Genomic DNA, 24123 nt, shown 5'->3' with positions numbered 1-24123 from the left:
GATCTTTAGCCATCAGAATTGTTTTCTTAAGGCCAAGAAAGATGCCAAGCGGATTTATTTTACCAAGTGGATCATCATGGCCTTGCCATATTGGTCCATTTGATTGACCTTTATTATAATTATGTATTTATTTTATTTTATTTTCGGTTGCTACAAACGGGACAGACATGACTGGGGGATAGGACAGGGAGAAAGAATGAAAGAAAGAGAGGGAGAGAAAGAAAGAAAGAAAAACAGAGGGGAGAAGAGACAGTGAGGAAGGGGGGAAGAAAGAAAGAAAAACAAACAAAACATCTGGATCACCTGTATGGAGAAAAAAAACAGAAGAGAAAACAAACAAAAAAGAGCAAAATAATAAATACAGCACCATCACAATAAACTAGCTAGCAGTAGATAACAGTAGATACTAAATATTAAACGATATTGTGCAGCACACAAGATAGACAGCGCACAATGTGGTTTGAGGCAGCAGCCAAGAAAGGTGTAGTCCGCGTCTTTGAACACCTGTGTGCACACATGTGTGCACACCTGTGTGGATCAGCATGCTTGTATTCCAAAGGTTTCTCCATGTAATGGTCTGCTAGGGAGTGTGGGGAGCCATAGCCCCGTCCACAAGGGCATCATGAAGCAGGTATGGAGGAGATCCAGGCCCCAGACATCCAGAGGCCCCAGAGTACGAGGACCCGAGGAGGACCACCAAAGGGGGGAACCATGCCACCCTCCTGGGAAGAGCTGAGTAGAGCCCCAAACGAGAGGTCACCCAGCAGCTATGGAGCAGAGGCCAGAGGGGGTTGCAGTGGCGTGCCCGCGGGCTCTGTCAGCCAGCTTTGCCAGAGAGGACCGAGCTTCAGGCCCTGAGGCCAGAAGCCTGAGGGCACACCACCCCCCGGAAGGGGCCCAGCCGGGCCACAGGCGCCAGGCCCCGCCAATCGGCCACCAGGAGTGAGCCGTTACATACATGAGCGCCCAGCCCCAGACGACAAGGACCACCAACACACCAACGTCTGAGGGCATCAGCCACCGGCAGGGAGTGTGGTGAGGGGAGATAGGCCTCCGTTCTTTGGAGGGCCTGAGATGTACCCAGAGAGGTTGAGTCTAAGACCCAACCTGACATATAGACACAGACGAACAGGCGCACGTGGACACAAACGTGCATTCCCACCCCCATATACACAACCAAATACTCGGCACTCACCCAACGTGTAGACAGACACAAATAGACACTGCACAGACAGTCACACTCCCCAAACATGCTTTTTCTGCATCTAAAGAAAATATTATGGTTTCAATGTTTTTACTGCATGAGTAGTCTACGTGTCTAAGTAATCTACGTGTATTTGTTGATGAGTGCCTACCTTTTATGAAACCAGTTTGGTCAGGATGAATTAAAAGGGGGGTTATTTTCTCTAATCTTTTTGAGAGAGCTTAGCAGATTATTTTAAGGTCTACATTAATAAGGGATATTGGACGATAGCTTGAAGGAAATACAGGGTCTTTGCCTGGTTTTAGTAAGAGACTGATATTTGCAGAGTTCATATTTGGTGGTAGTCTACCATTTTCTTTGATTTCCTGCAACATCCTGTGAAAAACTGGTGCCAGAATCGTCCAGATTTCTTTGTAAAAATCTGTTGGAAAGCTGTCTTGACCTGGAGCCTTATTATTGAGCATACTTATCAGAGCTTCCTGGAGTTCACCTGGCGTCAGTGGCGAATCCAGTGCCATTGCTTGGGTGTCTAATAATTTTGGAAGATGTAATTAATTAATTATGTTGTCGAGAAATTGATCAATTTCGTTTTTAGATGGGTTTATTTGTGGTGTAAATAAAGTTTCATAGAAATCCCTAAAAATTTTGTTCATTTTTTAAGATCATATATTGTATTCCCAGATACATCTTTAACAGCACATATAGTTGTTTTTTCTTTATTGATTTTTAACTGGTTAGCAAGAAATTGTCCGGATTTGTTATCGTGTTCATAATTTTGCAGGTGAAGTCTTTGTACTAAGAATTTAGTCTTTTTATTAATAATTTCATGGTCCGAGGCCTCCCCCCCCCCCCCCCCCCCCCCCCCGCCGAAGGGGCCCAACCAAGCCACGAGCGGCAGGTCCTGCCAAGCAGCCACCAGGAATGAGCTGGTACATACCTGAGCGCCCAGCCCTGGACACCGAGAACCTGAAACACACCAACATCTGAGGGCATCAGCCAGTGACAGGGAGCGTTGTGGGGGTGATAGGTCCCCACACCTGGGGGGGGGGGGCCTGAGATATGTCCAGAGAGGTGGAGTCTGAGACCCGATCTGACATATAGACACAAGCGTGTCTCCCAAGATGTCGGCTGCATCCTCCGGAGGCCGCATTTGGAGTAGTGATGTGCGGATCGATCCTGAAATATAGATTCCTCCGATACCAATCATTTATGTTCTAGAATCGATTCTCACATTAAAATATTGATATTTTAGTAATTTAAGGTAAATTTGTAGTTTATCATTAACAAATGGCTTGCATTTGTATAGCGCTTTTCTAGTCCATAGGACCCCAAAGCGCTTTACACTACATTCAGTCATTCACCCATTCACACACACAAGAACACAGTGGAAAGAAACTATAACATTTGGATTATCTACATTCGAAGGAACTACTTCCTCTTCCGCCTTTCATACTCATGTGTGAAATACGGCTGTATAAATGTCTCGCAGCCCTGGCGTGCGCACTCACAACAATGGCTGAGCGTAATTGGAGTCATGTGCAGACATATTTTACCTCCACAAACAGCTGAGACGTGTTTTGCGACACATGTGGCAAAAAAGTGAAGTGTTGTGGCAACACCACTAACCTTGTCAAACACCTCAGAGTAAATCATATCACAGAATATGACGAGCGTATGTTGTGGTGAACTGAAGAAGAGGAGAGGGACAGGTGCTACTAGGGCGAGACAGACGTCTCTCACGGAGTCCTTTAGTGCTGGCAACGTGTTCAAATAGCGCAGAACTTCAGTTTTTTTATTTCTATATGATGAACTCTGCATTATTAAGTGATAAGAACAAGTAATCTGTTGTCCTGTAATCATTATGACGCTATAATTTGAGATACAATAAATAAAATAAGTGTTTGTACAAAGTATTGGTATCGGATCAGTATCGTCGATACCACCCTGAATTTTACTTGGTATCGGATCGGAAAGGAAATCAGTGGTATCGCACATCACTAATTTGAAGGCGGATTACGTCACAGCCAGGCAACGAAGGCTCTCTCAATTCGTCGACTCCTTCAAATGCTGATAAATGCATCCTTCATTTCCCCGAATTTGAATAGGGGTGGGTTTTAATAATCGATTCATCGATTAAAATCGATTCTGGCTTGGATAACGTGATATCGATTCATTAAAATCCTGAATCGATTTTTTATATAAATGTATTTTGCCCAAAATTCCAGAATCTCAGGTGAAACGTCACAAAATTTTGACAACCACCAAACATTTAAAACAGTAAATGAGAGCAGGTACACGGCTTCTGCACAAAGACGTAAACACAAAGCGCGGACCTGCAGATCAGAATCAGTGAGATGTCGCCTTTCTCACCCGACGGCACGGGCACAGTCAGGGCTGAAAGCCGACAGCTCGCTGATTCTGATGTTTCGGCGGGTCCGCGCTTTGTGTTTACGCCCTTTTTGTGCTGATTCTAAAGCTGTTAGTTTTATCTCTCTCCAAACAATATTGACCGAACCAGCAGCAAAAGAAGATCCAAACTAAGCTTCACATAAAGATCATCATGAACTCCCTCTTACTTTTGCTGTTTTGCTTCCACCACAATAAAATCACACTTCATGCACAGCCCTCTCTCTCTTTCTCAGTGTACTTCAAGAACAGTTTCCCGCCTATCCCCGAAATCAGTTTTCTGCATTCTTCGCTTGCTTGTTACGCACAAGACTACCGTTATTTACAGCGCTGTCGACCGATGTTTTTTTTCCTTTTACTTACTTCCGAAAAGAAAACCTAATTTCTGCCGTTCAATAGGCTTCTGAACAAATGTAAACTTTTTAAAATTATACAAAATGCAAAACGCTTAGCCGTGTCTCTAATAAAACCGCTGTAACTTCAGAGGTAATGTTCATAAGTTGATTAATGGTTTTCTTTCGTTTGTGATCTACTGCAGAATATTTTTATAAAATCCCAGGCCAGGAAAATCACCTTCATATTTTTTTGTGTTTTATCTTCAGCTACTTTGACAAAAAGGCATCTGCTGTGATGCTTACACCTTTGATAAAGTCTGGAAAATGTCAGCTTCCTTTTTATAGATACAAAAATATGTAAATGTACTGATCTGAATTATAATATTTCTGACTGTCTGAGGCAAAATTTCCCAGATTCAAATCGAATTGATTCGAATCGAATCGAATCGAAACGAATCAATTCAGGACCTTGTGAATCAGAATAGAATCGATTCTAGAAATCAGTGACGATACCCAGCCCTAAATTTGAAGGATGGGTCGGGTGTGTCCTTCGTGGCCTACCATATCCCAAAATTCATAGCACGTTTCCGGCCCAGCCAAATTTCAGCTGCCAGCAAGATAGGCTGCTACTAAGTTTTAAAATTACTCTATTAATCAAAGGAGCTTGCAAAGAAAAGCGTCTGGACTTCTTTAAGTTACTTGAAGACGTTTCACCTCTCATCCGAGAAGCTTCTTCAGTTCTAAGGTCAAATGGTGGAGAGTCCCAGATATAAACCTAGTGGGAGTAACCCCCCACAGAGGGACAAAAGGACCCCCTGATGATCCTCTAATCGCCTGAGCCAAGGTGTGAAACTGGGTGTGGGTCCCAATCAGCCAGAATTTCGGGTGAGTTCATTGTGAAACCTGGCCCCACCTTATCATGCGAATTCCTGAGATCAGATGGCCCAGGATGTGAGTGGGCGTTAAGGCATCTGGGAAGGGATCTCAAAACTGGATTATAGATGGCAGAGAGTTGGTGTCGTAAACCACCGCCTCTGTTCAAAGATGGTCGCTCACAGTGGACATAGATGGCTTCTTTCACTCCTCTTTCAAACCATCTGTCCTCTCTGTCCAAAATGTGAACATTGGCATCCTCGAAAGAGTGTCCTTTATCCTTAAGATGCAGATGGACTGCTGAGTCTTGTCCTGTGGAGGTGGCTCTTCTGTGTTGTGCCATGCGCTTGTGAAGTGGCTGTTTGGTCTCTCCAATGTAGAGGTCTGAGCATTCCTCGCTGCACTGTACAGCATACACCACATTGTTAAGTCTGTGTTTTGGCGTTTTGTCTTTCGGGTGAACCAGTTTTTGTCTGAGCGTGTTGCTGGGTCTGAAATGCACCGGGATGTCATGCTTGGAGAAAACTCTCCTGAGTTTTTCTGATACACCGGCTACATAGGGGATGACAATGTTGTTGCGTCTGTCCTTCTTATCCTCCCTCGCTGGTGTCTGGTCTTCTTTTCTGTGCCTCTTTGCTGACTTTAAGAACGCCCATTTAGGATAGCCGCACGTTTTGAGTGCTTCCTTTACATGTGTGTGTTCCTTCTTTTTTCCTTCAGGCTTAGAGGGAACATGTTCTGCCCGGTGGTGTAGGGTCCTAATTACTCCAAGTTTGTGTTCCAGAGGGTGATGGGAGTCAAAGAGGAGGTACTGGTCGGTGTGTGTGGGCTTCCGGTAAACTTCGATGTTGAGGTTGCCGTTCTCTTCAATGTGCACAGCGCAGTCCAGGAAAGGCAAACAGTTGCCCTTTGTGTCTTCCCTGGTGAACTTGATGTTTTTATCCACAGCGTTAATGTGTGCAGTGAAGGATTCCACTTCTTGTGTCTTGATTTTGACCCAGGTGTCGTCCACATATCTGTACCAGTGGCTGGGTACTCTTCCTTTGAAAGAGCCAAGAGCCTTCCTTTCCACTTCCTCCATGTAAAGGTTGGCTACAATAGGTGACACGGGGGAGCCCATGGCACAGCCATGTTTTTGTCTGTAAAAGCCTTCGTTGTATTTGAAATATGTAGTGGTGAGGCAGAGGTCTAACAGTGTGCAGATCTGATCGGGTGTGAAGTTGGTCCTGTCCTCCAAGGAGCTGTCTTCTTGTAGTTGTTTTCTGACAGTCTCCACGGCCTCCGTGGTGGGTATGCAAGTGAAGAGAGAGACTACATCAAAGGACACCATGGTTTCATCTGGATCCAGGGTAAGTTTCTGGACCTTGTCGGTGAAGTCGGTGGAGTTCTTGATGTGGTGTGGGGTGTTCCCCACGAGAGGAGCAAGGATGGTAGCAAGGTGTTTAGCAATGTTATAAGTGGCTGAGTTTATGCTACTGACTATGGGTCTGAGTGGGACAGCTTCCTTGTGGATTTTAGGAAGTCCGTAAATGCAGGGTATGGCATCCCCTGGGTAAAGGCGGTGATATGTAAGGCGGTCAATAATTTTGTCCTTTTCAAAGTCTTGAAGGCAAGCTATAACTTTCTTTTTGTAGCTGCTTATGGGGTCTCGCTTTAAGGCTTCGTAGGTATTGTTGTCACTGAGGAGAGTAGTGATCTTTGTATGGTAATCTGTAGTGTTTAGGACTCTTATTAATCTTTCTGGGCCACAAAATAAACTTTAAACCTATTTTAAGTAGCTGTGTAAATTACAAATATCTGCTTGGTTTATCAAGACATCGCATATTTGCAAAAGTGTGCTGACGTTTTCGGAGAAGTTACACAACCGCTCAATAGCAAGCGGGGGGATTCAATGGTCACTCCAGCCGGCGGGAGCAGCGGACTCCCGGCTTCATCGTTTTCAGACCCCCACTCTTTCGCTACTCAGGTTAAACATGATATATAAGTCAGTCAGATAACTTAAAAATTTAATTGTTTGCCTTTTTCTGTGTTTTATTTGTTCCGGAGTAAATCGGTTTGGCTGAGATCAAAGTTATTAGATTAAATAAAACTTTATTAATCCATCAGGTGGGTTCCTCCGGGATTTTCACACAGCTGAATGAACGTTAAACAGTGTGAGACAGTCGAGAATTTACGCCAGTGTCCTGTTATATTTTAGATAGCAATGAGCAGACGGCCGAGTTTATTAAACTCCACCGACCGACACAGCGGTGACGCAAATCTGAAGACTAGACCTAGACACATATAAAACTAATTGGCACTTCCCCAATGTGGTATAATGTTTGACCCGTTATGCATACACTGGACACGACTGTGATGACAGCAATACTACAAACAGAAATGGACACTGTACACACACTCACACTCCCCAAGCATACTCTATACCCCAGGTCCAGGTACCCTTGCATCTAGAAGGGTAATTTGCCCCTAGACCCAAGAGATGTTGCCCTTTTTCCAGGGAGGTGCAGGGAGGCCCAGCATCCCTAGACCCCAATCAGATGGCCAACTCCTCCTTTCAGCCCACTCCCCGAGGAGGTACAGAGAACAGCGGTGTGAAGACCCCATACCTTTCTCCACACGGGCACGCTCCGTTTTGTGCAACTATTTTAAAATCCCGGTAGCAGTGCAACCACGTAAGCTAGCGCAATAATTTTTTTTGCATATGAAACCGGAGGAGTTGTACTTACATCTTATGCCATCAGCTTGTCACAGTTTCCTTCCACATATAGCTTTGCAAAAACTGCATAAAAAGCACTTGCAGCAACAAAAACATAATATTCCAGAAACAGGCTTTGCCAATCCGATCAGCTGTTTGTAACACTTCCTATGTCCATCAGCACGAACTATCGCATGTCCGCCATGTCCTGCCCGAAACCGGAAGTGACGTCATTTTGCGGAAATGTAGTTGTGAAATGCACTACACACAGGGACACACACGCACAGGTCTTTGTCTCCAGATGCCACATTTATTTATAGCGTCCTGCGTTATGACCGGCCACAGTCTGACAGCTGTTGGTCTCAGCTGATTTCCCGCTGTTCTCCGCTCCTCTCCCGTCTCACTATAAAAGGGAAGGAAACCATCATCAGTCCAAAACGCCATCAGCTGTTCTCACCTGCGTCTCCAGCACCGCCCCGTTGAGCTCACCGCACCACTCCTCCCCTGCAGCCGCGCCCGGGACCACACCTCCGCCACAGTAGTTTTTTACCATCAGGGCCTTATGAGCCTATACTGTTGTTTTTAAAAGTAATGTTTGACTTTATGACTTTCTGTGTCATTTCTGGGACGCTTAGGACTCATATTGCACTGCTGGAAATAGTTTATTTTGATGCATATGCTGTTTTTTTGCAAATTTGCATTTATTTTAGTTTTTCCTGCAGTATATAAAGTTGGTGTATTTCAAAAATAAAACTATAAAGACACTTAAAATAAATTTCCTGTGGTGGGAAACTATTTTGTGCAACTTTTTTGTATTTACTGTTTTGGGGGATAAGCCTCTTAAATTTCTCTAACTAGAAATATATGTTAAAAAAACAAAAATATAAAGTTTTTTGTAGTTTATTGCACTTTTTTGCAATTTGTATAATTACTATGAACTTAATGCATACATATTATTAAAATTTGGGCTATAATGGTTGTATTGATGTATATCAACTTGAAATGCTCCCAAAAATGGCACTACAGAATGTAAAAAAATAATATAAGCTCTGGCGGACTTGGTTCTATGGTAGGTCTTAAAGGGTTAAGTTCTTAATAAACTGCTTAATGGGATCTATTTGACAGCTTGTAATTTTTATTGTTAATGCTTGAATGTTTTTCCTCAGTTAAATCAACAGTAAATGGACCTGAGCTTTAGCACCAAAATTTCCTGGTTACATTTGGTGAAAGACTGTGTTTTGGGTTAAAATACACCTGTTGCTGAAGTTAACCACATTTTAAAGTTTCTTGGACATACGAACTGTCCAGTATGAGCTATTGTCTGAAAAGGGGGACAGCCATTAACCTCTTTTGGTTGCATTTCAGATAATGATGGACACTCATCAGCATACAGCATGTTGAAGATATCCTTAAAAATCTGATAATACTGGATTTAAAAAAAGAGTAAGAGATTGAAATATTCATTGCTAATACTTTAACGTGTGCCCTCAGGTAAACCACCAATAAGGCTTGTGAACGGCATTGACCGATGCTCTGGCCGAGTGGAGATTCTGCATGACGGCCGGTGGGGAACAGTGTGTGATGATGGCTGGGACTTCAGAGAGGCTGAGGTGGTGTGCAGAGCCATGGACTGTGGAACACCTCAGAGAGCAAAATCTAATGCCTTCTTTGGTGAAGGCCAAGGAGTGGTCTGGTATTCTTCTGTCAACTGTTTGGGTAATGAGATGTCCCTTGGGCACTGCAGGTATCGCCCCTCTGAAAGCTTTTATTGCAGCCACCGTGCAGTAAATGCAGGAGTGATTTGTTCAGGTAAAAACTATTTTGTCATTAAATATTTTGTCTTTTTTTAATCTTTAGATATGACTTTGGAATTTTTTTTCTGATCAGAATTTCTGTTTTATTTATGTGGCGTGATTGAGTCATGGCAGGTCCAGAGGTCGTTGTTTAGAGCCATCTTTATTATATGTGGCTGCAGCTCTCGGCTTCAACCACACTTACACCAACTTACAACACTGATTCCCCATGTTTTAACAAAGAGGGCGTAATTGCAGATGCCGTGCAGGCGCATCCACACGGCACCGCAGTCCACGGCCCACCACAATTTATATCACAGTTATTTCCATGACATCAGTGAGAATATTGTATGGATTTCAATTAATGCAATTTTCAGGCACCAACTAATTGCTGATTTTGTCCTCTTTGCTTTGTAGCTACCATTCGACTCATCAATGGGACTGACATGTGCTCAGGAAGGGTGGAGGTCCACTATGGTGAACACTGGTCACCAGCATTTAATATTAACTGGGGAATGAATGAAGCTACAGTGGTGTGCAGAGAGATAAATTGCGGAGATCCTGTCAAGATTTCAAGGTCATTTGGTCAAATTGAAGATTTGAGAGGACATGAGATCCACTGTAATGGTAGAGAGAGCTCTGTCACACAGTGTACATTTAGGAACTATACCAGATCTATCACCGATGGTATTGAAGAGGCCTCTGTGGTATGCTCAGGTAAGACTTGATGTTATATTTCAAAAAGAAAATGAATCCATGAAGTTCTTTATCAAACAGATCAAGTATGATTTTTTCCAATTAAAGTGTTGATGCAAACCATCAAATCAATATTTTTGTAGTCTAAACACGTGTTAATCAGGTACAACCCGAGTTATAAATTATGTCACTATCTTCACATATGTGTGCTATAGCAGTGCATATACAGAGAGAAGACCAATAGGATTAGGCCAGCCAAAGCACACACAGACTATTCACAAACACACAAAAGAATTGGACCATATAAGATATAAGATGCTGTGCTTCAGTGCTGCACATGTTTCAGTCAGCTAGCTGGCCACTACGATTTAGCATGAAGCTGCATCTTTGAACCTTTGTTTTTATATTGTTTTCCTCTATTCTTCACCCTTCCTTTACACAATTTTGCTATTCAATTGCTCTAAATTATTATTACACATAATAATAATAATAATGGATTGGATTTATATAGCGCTTTTCAAGGCACCCAAAGCGCTTTACAATGCCACTATTCATTCACTCTCGCATTCACACACTGGTGGAGGCAAGCTACGGTTGTAGCCACAGCTGCCCTGGGGAAGACTGACAGAAGCGAGGCTGCCATATCGCGCCATCGGCCCCTCTGGCCAAAACCAGTAGGTAAAGTGTCTTGCCCAAGGACACAACGACAAGGACAGAGAATCAAGGACAGAGAATCGGGAATCGAACCGGCGACCTTCCGGTTACAGATACGCTTCCCAACCCCCTGAACCACGGTCGCTCAGGGGGTGAAAGTAATTCCTTTACTCATTGAGGTCAACTTGACCTTTTTGATACCTTTAAATGGACAGTCTACTTCTAGGTAGAACAAATGCAATATGGCAAATTATTTTATGCCTAACAAGTGATTTCACCATTACCAGCATTTAGCAAACACAATGTGAGACAACAGATGAATATTAACCACTTACAATGGTAAATGCTATTGATCTGATGATGCACTGATCACCCAGTGAGGGTAATATAGCCAAGGGTCAGCAACATTGAAACTATGAAAAGAGCAATTTCTGAGTCATTTTTGATGCTGTAAAACATATTCCATCTGTATGATGCAGAAATCATAGCTGATTAAGTCTAAAATGGTCTGTTGGTGATATGATTCATTTGTATTTTTTCTTTGCATTTTTCTTTGTATTTATAGATTCATGTTAGATTTATATAACAACTCTGCTTTCCAGGTAATGTGAGATTAGCCGGTGGATCCACTCGTTGTGATGGAAGAGTAGAGTATTTCAATAAAGGCCAGTGGGGGACTGTGTGTGCTGAATCCTGGGACATCAATGATGCAGCAGTGGTGTGCAGACAGTTGGACTGTGGGAGGCCCCATAAGCTTCTTCAGCTTGGCCCTGGTACAGGACAGACCTGGACAGATCAAATTGAATGCAATGGAAAAGAGTCTACATTGAATCAGTGTCAACAAAGACCATATCCATATCGAGACAGGACTTGCAACAACACTGTAGTGGCTGGTGTTTTCTGCACAGGTAAGAAAAACATACAAACCCAGTTCCAAAAACAAAACGTTTGGATCTTTTTTTAAAATGTAAGTAAAGAATAAATGCAAAGATTTCCAAATCCATATTTGATTCACAATAGAACATCAAAAAGAATTTAACATCATCAGTGAAATTCTTTTTGGAAAACAAGCTGTGTCCTGTGAAGTAAAGAGGTGAGGGACCACACTGCTTATCAGTCTTTAGTTCAAGCAACAGCATCAGTATGAGGGTGCATTAATGCCCATGAAACTGGCAGCTTGAAAATCTGGCAAAACACCAAAAATGCTGAAATCCAGATACAAGTTTGAGAGAAACAGATGCTTCCAGCAAGATGACATCTGTTTCCATGTATATTTCAGTGAGACAGTGCTAAACACCATACTACAGCTAATGTAGTATGCTATTCTTTTGCACATAAGCTTCATTGCTTCCTTCTTCTTCGTTCCTTCATTTCTCTCCCAGAAGGCCAGCAACTGGTCTTCCTAGTTTGCAAATGTTTACAGACCATTCATAGAAGACATGGCCTTGTTCCAACTTGCTCTAGAGTTGTAGTCAAATTTAAAATACACTTGGAATTTCTTAAAATGAGAACTGGTTGCAGGGGTCATTTTGAGCCCCTCCAGCATCAGCAGTAATAATGGTAAATAAATAGTCTTTTCAGTTCAGCTTTCTGTTGCTGAGATCAGCCAGAAACCCAGCCAGTTCTCCACACATTTGGGCACACACTCCCCTGCTCTGTACTATCCTGCTGTACCCTGGCTCTGCATCCCACAGGTGATATGTGGCTACAGGACCCTATATATTTATTTGTCAATCACATCTAGCTAGCTCTGTCTTAATTTTGAGCAGCTTTCATGACAAAAAGTGTGTAAACAATCGTGTTGTTAGACAAACCAGGTGCAGCAGTTGTGATTTTACATTAATTTCTATGTGGTCAAAGTGACATCCTCAGCGGTTCCAGGTACTATTAGTACTTTTATTTGACATGCTCCAAATTCTCTACTAATAAAAATGTTTAGATTATAAGTTGTGATGTTAAAATTGTGCATTTTCTCAGGCTAAACATTTGATATTTTCAAGATTGTATTGTGAATAAAATATGAATTAATCACTGAATTCTGTTTTTACATAAATTTTTAAAAAAATTTTATATGAAAAATGCCAAAGAGTAATATTGGCAGCTTAAATGTTCTTTATCATTTAAAAAAAAAGTTTAATATTGTCTTCTGAGTTTAACCGGTGTACAATATACCTAAATACATCACAGTTGTTTGTTGGTCATTCTTCCATACCTGTGGCTACATATTTAGTTTATTTGCCTTCACAGAAAGCTTGGCGGTGCGCTTGGTTAACAGTACTGATGAGTGCTCTGGAAGAGTGGAGGTTCGTCATGATGACCAGTGGCACACAGTGTGTGACACGGACTGGACTCTAAGTAAAGCTGGAGTAGTGTGTGAGTCGCTGCAGTGTGGACGTGCCGTGAAAGCTCATGGTGGTGCTGTTTTTGGCCGTGGCAGTGGGTCAGTGGTGGAGGCTAGCAATTCATGTTTCGGCAATGTGACATCTCTTCAGCAATGCTCAGTCGAAGGTTTTACAAGAGCAACCTGCGGGCATGAATATGATGCTGGTGTTCTCTGTGCAGGTAAATCCTTATTATTATGTTCAAAATTCAAACATAATTTTTTACGAGATCACAAACAGTATAAATTATTGCTGTGATGTGATGTCACCAACTGTGGTGGTGGTGGTGGGAGGGTAACTGGTAAACTACACGCTTATTGGTTAATAATTACAAGTTGTTAGCCACTGATCATACTTTGAAACAGATAATGACTGAGATTTATGCACTTAATTTTTTTTCTCTTTTTTCCCAAGGGATCACCAGAGCAGATGAATCTGTATTTTTGATTTGGTACTGACTTCAAAACAGATACTCTTTCAGATTTAACCCTGCCATTTAATCTGTCTTCAAACAGGCACTGGGATTACACTCACTTTCTCTCATTTTCATGGTTTCTGTTTTTTTCCCTAGTTTGGTTTTTTTTTTATGGGTTTATTATTTGGTGGGTTTCTTTCTACATTTTTAGCCTTTTGTGTCTATTAGTATTTTCAAGTGCGTCCTAGTTTAGTTATTCATATTTGTAGTTCTTAGTTCCTTGTCTAATTTTTTAGACATTTCCCTGTATGTAGTCTGTCTCTTCTCCATTTGTTTCCCTTTTTGTCTGTGTGTCTAGTCTGTCTCTCTCTATTCTGTACTTCCCGTCTTATTTTGTAGTCCCTCATCATGTGTGCTGTTTTCTGTCACTCTTTGTGTCCCCTTCCCCCTGTGTCAATTCCCTTGTCTACGATTGTGGTCGACTGAACATATGCATTTATGTTTTTTATTTTGGAATAGGCAGAACTTGCTCTCTTCCTCGCTGACTCTACATCTGTCGTTATGTCACACATTGACTCACTATTTCTTGCACCAAAACACACACACAATGCACAATGGGCTTTGAGGTAGCAGCCAAGAAAGATATAGTTTGTGTCTGTGAGCACCCATGTGTACACCTGTGTGCACATCTGTGTGCGTGAGTGTGCATGTATTCAAAATGTTTCTCCATTTAACGATCTGCTAGATGGTGTGGGGAGCCATATCCCCGTCCCAGAACAAGAAGCAGGCATGGAGGAGATCCAGGCCCCAAATATCTAGAGGCCCCCCACAGTCCAAGAGCCCAGGGAGGACCATCGGAGGGGCAACCGCCCCACCCTCCTGGAAAGAACTGAGGAAAGCCACAGATGTTGGGTCACCCAGCAGTCCTGGTGCGGAATCCACGGGGGGCTGCAGTGATGTGTCCACGGGCTCCGCCGGCAGGCAGCCGCACAAGAATGAACCGAGCCCTGTGCCCACGGAACGAGCCCCCCCCCCCACCCCTGCCGAAGGGGCCCAACTGAGCCACAAGCGGCAGGCCCTGCCAAGCAGCCACCAGGAATGAGCCGGTACATACCTGAGCGCCCAGCCCTGGACACCGAGAACCTGCCTGAAACGCACCAACATCTGAGGGCATCAGCCACCGACAGGGAGCGTTGTGGGGGTGATAGGTCCCCACACCTGGGGGGGCCTGAGATATGTCCAGAGAGGTGGAGTCTAAGACCTGACATATAGACACAGACAAACAGGCACACACAGACACAAACATGCATTCCCACCCTCATGCACACATATACAAATAATTGGCACTCGCCCAATGTGGTGTAACGTTTGACCCATTATGCATACACTGGACACGACTGTGATGACAGCAATACTTTTATTTACAACTGTGGTTTTCGCTTTTCACTGGGACACAGACACTCCCTCTCTCTACTGTCAGGTCCGCTCTCCTCCTCCTCCGACTGTCACTGTGAACATATAAAGAGTCACAACCACATTCATATCCCAGCACACCTGTTCACCCCGCCCCTGCGCCACCCCAGGATCTCACTGCGTCACCCCTCCTCTGCAGCCGGCCAGAGACCACACCCACGCCACAGTGGAGACAAACAGAAATGGACACTGTACACACACACTCACACTCCCCAAGCATACTCTATCTATGTTTTTCCTCAGTTAAATCAACAGTAAATGGACCTGAGCTTTAGCACCAAAATTTCCTGGTTACATTTGGTGTAAGACTGTGTTTTGGGTTAAAATACACCTGTTGCTGAAGTTAACCACATTTTAAAGTTTCTTGGACATACGAACTGTCCAGTATGAGCTATTGCCTGAAAAGGGGGACAGCCATTAACATCTTTTGGTTGCATTTCAGATAATGATGGACACTCATCAGCATACAGCATGTTGAAGATATCCTTAAAAATCTGATAATACTGGATTTAAAAAAAGAGTAAGAGATTGAAATATTCATTGCTAATACTTTAACGTGTGCCCTCAGGTAAACCACCAATAAGGCTTGTGAACGGCATTGACCGATGCTCTGGCCGAGTGGAGATTCTGCATGACGGCCGGTGGGGAACAGTGTGTGATGATGACTGGGACTTCAGAGAGGCTGAGGTGGTGTGCAGAGCCATGGACTGTGGAACACCTCAGAGAGCAAAATCTAATGCCTTCTTTGGTGAAGGCCAAGGAGTGGTCTGGTATTCTTCTGTCAACTGTTTGGGTAATGAGACGTCCCTTGGGCACTGCAGGTATCGCCCCTCTGAAAGCTTTTATTGCAGCCACCGTGAAGATGCAGGAGTGATTTGTTCAGGTAAAAACTATTTTGTCATTAAATATTGTGTCTTTTTTTAATGTTTAGATATGACTTCCAGAGGTTGTTGTTTAAAGCCATCTTTATTATATGTGGCTGCAGCTCTCGGCTTCAACCACACTTACACCAACTTACAACACTGATTCCCCATGTTTTAACACAGAGGGCGTGATTGCAGATGACGTGCAGGTACATCTGCACAGCATCACAGTCCACGGCCCACCACAATTTATATCACAGTTATTTCCATGACATCAGTGAGAATATTGTATGGATTTCAATTAATGCAATTTTCAGGCACCAACTAATTGCTGATTTTGTCCTCTTTGCTTTGTAGCTACCATTCGACTCATCAATGGGACTGACATGTGCTCAGGAAGGGTGGAGGTCCACTATGGTGAACACTGGTCACCAGCATTTAATATTAACTGGGGAATGAATGAAGCCACAGTGGTGTGCAGAGAGATAAATTGTGGAGATCCTGTCAAGATTTCAAGGCCATTTGGTCAAGGTGAAGATCTGAGAGGACATGAGATCCACTGTAATGGTAGAGAGAGCTCTGTCACACAGTGCACATTTAGGAACTATACCAGATCTATCACCGAAGGTATTGAAGAGGCCTCTGTGGTATGCTCAGGTAAGACTTGATGTTATATTTCAAAAAGAAAATGAATCCATGAAGTTCTTTATCAAACAGATCAAGTATGATTTTTTCCAATTAAACTGTTGATGCAAACCATCAAATCAATATTTTTGTAGTCTAAACACGTGTTAATCAGGTACAACCCGAGTTATAAATTATGTCACTATCTTCACATATGTGTGCTATAGCAGTGCATATACAGAGAGAAGACCAATAGGATTAGGCCAGCCAAAGCACACACAGACTATTCACGAACACACAAAAGAATTGGACCATATAAGATGCTGTAAATAGGCTGTGCTTCAGTGCTGCACATGTTTCAGTCAGCTAGCTGGCCACTACGATTTAGCATGAAGCTGCATCTTTGAACCTTTGTTTTTATATTGTTTTCCTCTCTTCGTCACCGTTCCTTTACACAATTTTGCTATTGAATTGCTCTAAATTATTATTACACATAATTAATCCCTTTACTCATTGAGGTCAACTTTTTGATACCTGTAAATGGACAGTCTACTTCTAGGTAGAACAAATGCAATATGGCAAATTATTTTATGCCTAACAAGTGATTTCACCATTACCAGCATTTAGCAAACACAATGTGAGACAACAGATGAATATTAACCACTTACAATGGTAAATGCTATTGATCTGATGATGCACTGATCACCCAGTGAGGGTAATATAGCCAAGGGTCAGCAACATTGAAACTATGAAAAGAGCAATTTCTGAGTCATTTTTGATGCTGTAAAACATATTCCATCTGTATGATGCAGAAATCATAGCTGATTAAGTCTAAAATGGTCTGTTGGTGTTATGATTCATTTGTATTTTTTCTTTGCATTTTTCTTTGTATTTATAGATTTATGTTAGATTTATATAACAACTCTGCTTTCCAGGTAATGTGAGATTAGCCGGTGGATCCACTCGTTGTGATGGAAGAGTAGAGTATTTCAATAAAGGCCAGTGGGGGACTGTGTGTGCTGAATCCTGGGACATCAATGATGCAGCAGTGGTGTGCAGACAGTTGGACTGTGGGAGGCCCCATAAGCTTCTTCAGCTTGGCCCTGGTACAGGACAGACCTGGACAGATCAAATTGAATGCAATGGAAAAGAGTCTACATTGAATCAGTGTCAACAAAGACCATATCCATATCGAGACAGGACTTGCAACAACACTGTAGTGGCTGGTGTTTTCTGCACAGGTAAGAAAAACATACAAACCCAGTTCCAAAAACAAAACGTTTGGATCTCTTTTTTTTTTTTTTTAAATGTAAGTAAAGAATAAATGCAAAGATTTCCAAATCCATATTTGATTCACAATAGAACATCAAAAAGAATTTAACATCATCAAAAAGTGAAATTCTTTTTGGAAACAAGCTGTGTCCTGTGAAGTAAAGAGGTGAGGGACCACACTGCTTATCAGTCTTTAGTTCAAGCAACAGCATCAGTATGAGGGTGCATTAATGCCCATGAAACTGCCAGCTTGAAAATCTGGCAAAACACCAAAAATGCTGAAATCCAGATACAAGTTTGAGAGAAACAGATGCTTCCAGCAAGATGACATCTGTTTCCATGTATATTTCAGTGAGACAGTGCTAAACACCATACTACAGCTAATGTAGTATGCTATTCTTTTGCACATAAGCTTCATTGCTTCCTTCTTCTTCGTTCCTTCATTTCTCTCCCAGAAGGCCAGCAACTGGTCTTCCTAGTTTGCAAATGTTTACAGACCATTCATAGAAGACATGGCCTTGTTCCAACTTGCTCTAGAGTTGTAGTCAAATTTAAAATACACTTGGAATTTCTTAAAATGAGAACTGGTTGCAGGGGTCATTTTGAGCCCCTCCAGCATCAGCAGTAATAATGGTAAATAAATAGTCTTTTCAGTTCAGCTTTCTGTTGCTGAGATCAGCCAGAAACCCAGCCAGTTCTCCACACATTTGGGCACACACTCCCCTGCTCTGTACTATCCTGCTGTACCCTGGCTCTGCATCCCACAGGTGATATGTGGCTACAGGACCCTATATATTTATTTGTCAATCACATCTAGCTAGCTCTGTCTTAATTTAGCTCTCACGACAAAAAGTGTATAAACAATCGTGTTTTTAGACAAACCAGGTGCGCAGCAGTTGTGATTTTACATTAATATCTATATTGTAAAAGTGACATCCTCAGCAGTTCCAGGTACTATTAGTATTTTTATTTGATGCACTCCAGTTCCGTAGTCAAAGGAGCTTGCAAAGAAAGGCGTCTGGACTTCTTTAAGTTGCTTGAAGACGTTTCACTTCTCATCCGAGAAGCTTCTTCAGTTCTAAGGTCAAATGGTGGAGAGTCCCAGATATAAACCTAGTGGGAGTAACCCCCCACAGAGGGACAAAAGGACCCCCTGATGATCCTCTAATCGCCTGAGCCAAGGTATGAAACTGGGTGTGGGTCCCAATCAGCCAGAGTTTCGGGTGAGTTCATTGTGAAGCCTGGCCCCACCTTATCATGCGAATTCCTGAGATCAGATGGCCCAGGATGTGAGTGGGCGTTAAGGCGTCTTGGAAGGGATCTCAAAACTGGATTATAGAAGGCAGAGAGTTGGTGTCGTAAACCACCGCCTCTGTTCAAAGATGGTCGCTCACAGTGGACATAGATGGCTTCTTTCACTCCTCTTTCAAACCATCGCCTTACATATCACCGCCTTTACCCAGGGGATGCCATACCCTGCATCTATGGACTTCCTAAAATCCACAAGGAAGCTGTCCCACTCAGACCCATAGTTAGTAGCATAAACTCAGCCACTTATAACATTGCTAAACACCTTGCTACCATCCTTGCTCCTCTTGTGGGGAACACCCCACACCACATCAAGAACTCCACCGACTTCACCGACAAGGTCCAGAAACTTACCCTGGATCCAGATGAAACCATGGTGTCCTTTGATGTAATCAAATCAAATCAAATCAAATCACTTTTATTGTCACATCACATGTGCAGGTACATTGGTACTAGAGATGGCACAATACCACTTTTTTATGTCCGATACCGATACCGATATCATAAATTTGGATATCTGCCGATACCGATATGAATCCGATATAGTGTTTTTTAATCAACAAAACTGTTTTTTAAATATCTTGCTGCATTTTGTATAAGTTCATACTCAAGTTTAAAACAACAACTACACTAAAGCTATTCTGTTATACCTGTATGCAAAAAAAAATATTTCATAGTTCAGCAATACTGATCAATCTAATAAACTTAAACCTACACCATCCTCCCTATTCTGGTATTTTAAAGAGTACTTAGCATAAATATTAAGCAACCTAACTAATAGGGTTCCAACTCCCAGCAACAACAAAAATAAATAAATAAAAAATAGGGAACCACCCCTCACGCTCCACCTCATGATGCTTAATCGACGTAATCAACCTTAATTTGATGCAGTGTGAAAAAAAATGCACAGAAATCAATTATTTTTCAAGAAATATTAAATAGATTCAACATCTTTCTTCAACAAAATTGCAGACTGCACAGATGGTACCTTCCCAAAGGAAAAAGTACTATAGCTTACTAGGGTATATTAGACTTAACAGTTACTATATACAATAATTGACTTCTATACATTTTACATCAGATTAAAACTTTGGGTGTAAGATTCAGATAAATATTAAATAATTAAAAGCTCGACATTTTAAATGAGAATAAGAAAGAAAAGTATGTCTTTGTGCCCCCTTTTCCCTGTTAATGCCCTATCGGCCCCCCTGGCTAAACTTTGCTAGATCCGCCCCTGCACAGTTACCAGCCGTCAGCTACGTAGAAAAAGATCCTGGTGTAGAAAGTAATAATAAATAAATTCTAACAACAGCTGATCAAGCTTAAACGTGCTGCTGTTGTTCAGCCGCTGGTTTCCTCTGTCTGGTGCAAAGTGGGCCAAAAGCAAACAAGAGACACGGACTCGCGACAGAAAAGCTGATCAGCTGATCATTAAGCAGTTTCATGATTGAAGTAGCAGCCGGAGAGCGAGAGGCAGTCGCTCGTTAAGCTTGACGCAGGAATGCTTTACAGACATTCAGAGATGGACTTACACACTTGCTTTACTTCTCTCGGGGATAACTTTGTCGGAGATGAAATGCCGGGTTGCTAGCGAAGCTCCACATGCTATCCAGACCACCGACAGGTCCCGCATGCCACAGCCGCTCTATCACGTGATGCATACTGCTCCGACGTGCTAACGTTCTGAGGTGAGTTACAGCGTGTTGCAAGTTTTGTGAGGTGCTTTCGTGATATTTAATGGATCGGATTACATTTTTTTTTTTCTCCGATATCCGATCCAGTAATTTAGGTCAGTATCGGACCGATACCGATACGTAATATCGGATCGGTCCATCTCTAATTGGTACAGCACATGTGAGTGAAATTCTTGTGTGCGAGCTTCACAAGCAACAGAGTTGTGCAAAATACAATAATGTAAACAAGCAAAATACAAGAATGGCTACATCTGAAACTAATAAATAAATGTACAATATATAATAGTATATGCATTTCTGGATGTGTATACTAAATATTTTTCTACGTGTGTGTGTGTGTGTGTGTGTGTGTGTGTGTGTGTGTACACACATATTTTACAAATTAAATAGAGTAAACAATAAATAAAATATATAAAAATATACAGAGTTGAGACATGTGCAAAACAGTGGCATTACTGTACAGTATGGAGTGCATAATGTTAAAGTTCCAGTAGTGGAGGTGAGGTGTCTATGACGTGTTCAGCAGTCTGATGGCCTGGTGGAAGAAGCTGTCTCTCAGTCTGCTGGTATGGGACCGGATGCTGCAGAACCTCCTTCCTTCCGTACTACTCGCTGGAGAGCTTTGCAGTTGTAGGCGGTGCTGTTGCCATACCAGGTGGTGATGCATCCAGTGAGGATGCTCTCAATGGCACAGTGATAGAAGGTCCTGAGGATGCGGGGCTCATGCCGAATCTTTTCAGTCTCCTGAGAAAGAAGAGGTGCTGCTGCGCCTTCTTCACTGTTTTGTTTGTGTGTACTGACCACGTAAGATCCTCAGCCAGATGTACACCAAGGAACCGGAAGCTGCTCACTCTCTCCACAGCAGCGCCGTTGATGGTGATGGGGGTGTGTACTTCTCTGCACCTCCGGAAGTCCACTATCAACTCCTTTGTCTTTGCGACGTTGAGGGTGAGATGGTTGTCTTGACACCAGTGGGTCAGGGCGCTGACCTCCTCCCTGTAAGCCGTCTCATCACCATTGGTGATAAGACCCACCACTGTAGTGTCGTCCGCAAACTTCACAATGATGTTGGAGTTGTTAGTGGCTGTGCAGTCGTAGGTGTAGAGTGAGTATAGGAGAGGGCTCAGTACACACCCCTGTGGAGCACCAGTGTTCAGTGTGATGGGGGATGAGGTGATGCTGCCCAGTCTGACCACTTGGCGTCTGTCAGACAGGAAGCTAAGGATCCAGCTGCAGAGGGAGCTGCTCAGTTCTAGATCCTGCAGTTTCCTGTCCAGCTTCGAGGGAACGATGGTATTGAATGCTGAGCTATAATCTACAAACAGCATTCTCACATACGTGTCACATGTAGTCTCTCTCTTCACTTGCATACCCACCACGGAGGCCGTGGAGACTGTCAGAAAACGACTACAAGAAGACAGCTCCTTGGAGGACAGGACCAACTTCACACCCGATCAGATTTGCACACTGTTAGACCTCTGCCTCACCACTACATATTTCAAATACAACGAAGGCTTTTACAGACAAAAACATGGCTGTGCCATGGGCTCCCCCGTGTCACCTATTGTAGCCAACCTTTACATGGAGGGAGTGGAAAGGAAGGCTCTTGGCTCTTTCAAAGGAAGAGTACCCAGCCACTGGTACAGATATGTGGACGACACCTGGGTCAAAATCAAAACACAAGAAGTGGAATCCTTCACTGCGCACATTAACGCTGTGGATAAAAACATCAAGTTCACCAGGGAAGACACAAAGGGCAACTGTTTGCCTTTCCTGGACTGCGCTGTGCACATTGAAGAGAACGGCAAACTCAACATCGAAGTTTACCGGAAGCCCACACACACCGACCAGTACCTCCTCTTTGACTCCCATCACCCTCTGGAACACAAACTTGGAGTAATTAGGACCCTACACCACTGGGCAGAACATGTTCCCTCTAAGCCTGAAGGAAAAAAGAAGGAACACACACATGTAAAGGAAGCACTCAAAACGTGCGGCTATCCTAAATGGGCGTTCTTAAAGTCAGCAAAGAGGCACAGAAAAGAAGACCAGACACCAGCGAGGGAGGATAAGAAGGACAGACGCAACAACATTGTCATCCCCTATGTAGCCGGTGTATCAGAGAAACTCAGGAGAGTTTTCTCCAAGCATGACATCCCGGTGCATTTCAGACCCAGCAACACGCTCAGACAAAAACTGGTTCACCCGAAAGACAAAACGCCAAAACACAAACTTAACAATGTGGTGTATGCTGTACAGTGCAGCGAGGAATGCTCAGACCTCTACATTGGAGAGACCAAACAGCCACTTCACAAGCGCATGGCACAACACAGAAGAGCCACCTCCACAGGACAAGACTCAGCAGTCCATCTGCATCTTAAGGATAAAGGACACTCTTTCGAGGATGCCAATGTTCACATTTTGGACAGAGAGGACAGATGGTTTGAAAGAGGAGTGAAAGAAGCCATCTATGTCCACTGTGAGCGACCATCTTTGAACAGAGGCGGTGGTTTACGACACCAACTGTCTGCCATCTATAATCCAGTTTTGAGATCCCTTCCAAGACGCCTTAACACCCACTCACATCCTGGGCCATCTGACCTCAGGAATTCACATGATAAGGTGGGGCCAGGTTTCACAATGAACACACCCGAAACTCTGGCTGATTGGGACCCACACCCAGTTTCACACCTTGGCTCAGGCGATTAGAGGATCATCAGGGGGTCCTCTTGTCCCTCTGTGGGGGGTTACTCCCACTAGGTTTATATCTGGGACTCTCCACCATTTGACCTTAGAACTGAAGAAGCTTCTCGGATGAGAAGTGAAACGTCTTCAAGCAACTTAAAGAAGTCCAGACGCTTTTCTTTGCAAGCTCCTTTGACTACGATGACCTGGATGACTGAGAACCTTCACAGACACTCCAGTTCCGTATTAATAATAATGATTAGAAATTACAAGTTGTGATGTTAAAATTGTACATTTTCTCAGGTTGAACATTTGATATGTTCAAGATTGTATTGTGAATAAAATATGAATTAATCAATGAATTCTGTTTTTGTGTGTAATTAATCAAATTCTGTTTTTTTTTTCTTAACTGGATTCTGATTTTACAAAAATGTTTTACTGAATTTTTACATAAAATGCCAAAAAACAATGTTAAACAAATGTTCTTATTAATTTAAAAAAAATATTGTATCTGAATTCAAATAGTGTATAATATACCTAAATACTAGAGATGGCACAATACCACTTTTTTATGTCCAATACCGATACCATAAATTTGGATATCTGCCGATACCGATATGAATCCGATATAGTGTTTTTTAATCAACAAAACTGTTTTTTTAATATCTTGCTGCATTTTGTATAAGTTCATACTCAAGTTTAAAACAACAACTACACTAAAGCTATTATGTTATACCTGTATGCAAAAAAAA

The 24123-nt window shown here is 42.7% G+C and overlaps 1 protein-coding gene across 2 annotated transcripts in view; it reads left to right on the top strand.

Moving 5' to 3' along the window:
• LOC146617015 (scavenger receptor cysteine-rich domain-containing protein DMBT1-like) overlaps window positions 1-24123 on the top strand; it is a 59746-nt gene that overhangs the window by 27741 nt on the left and 7882 nt on the right. For both annotated transcript variants that reach the window (XM_085371867.1, XM_085371866.1), the window contains 7 exons: window positions 9005-9322; window positions 9724-10023; window positions 11259-11564; window positions 12904-13218; window positions 15494-15808; window positions 16146-16445; window positions 17348-17653. In XM_085371867.1, the coding sequence (XP_085227993.1) occupies window positions 9005-9322; window positions 9724-10023; window positions 11259-11564; window positions 12904-13218; window positions 15494-15808; window positions 16146-16445; window positions 17348-17653 (2160 nt within the window). The remainder of the gene's footprint in view (window positions 1-9004; window positions 9323-9723; window positions 10024-11258; window positions 11565-12903; window positions 13219-15493; window positions 15809-16145; window positions 16446-17347; window positions 17654-24123) is intronic.

This window comes from Diplotaxodon limnothrissa, linkage group LG15, assembly GCF_057381915.1.
Source record: "Diplotaxodon limnothrissa isolate DT_005_m linkage group LG15, D_limnothrissa_male_GT1.1, whole genome shotgun sequence".
Taxonomy (NCBI): domain Eukaryota; kingdom Metazoa; phylum Chordata; class Actinopteri; order Cichliformes; family Cichlidae; genus Diplotaxodon; species Diplotaxodon limnothrissa.
The sequence above is the reverse complement of the archived record's forward strand: the minus strand, read 5'-3'. Positions and strand labels throughout refer to the sequence as shown.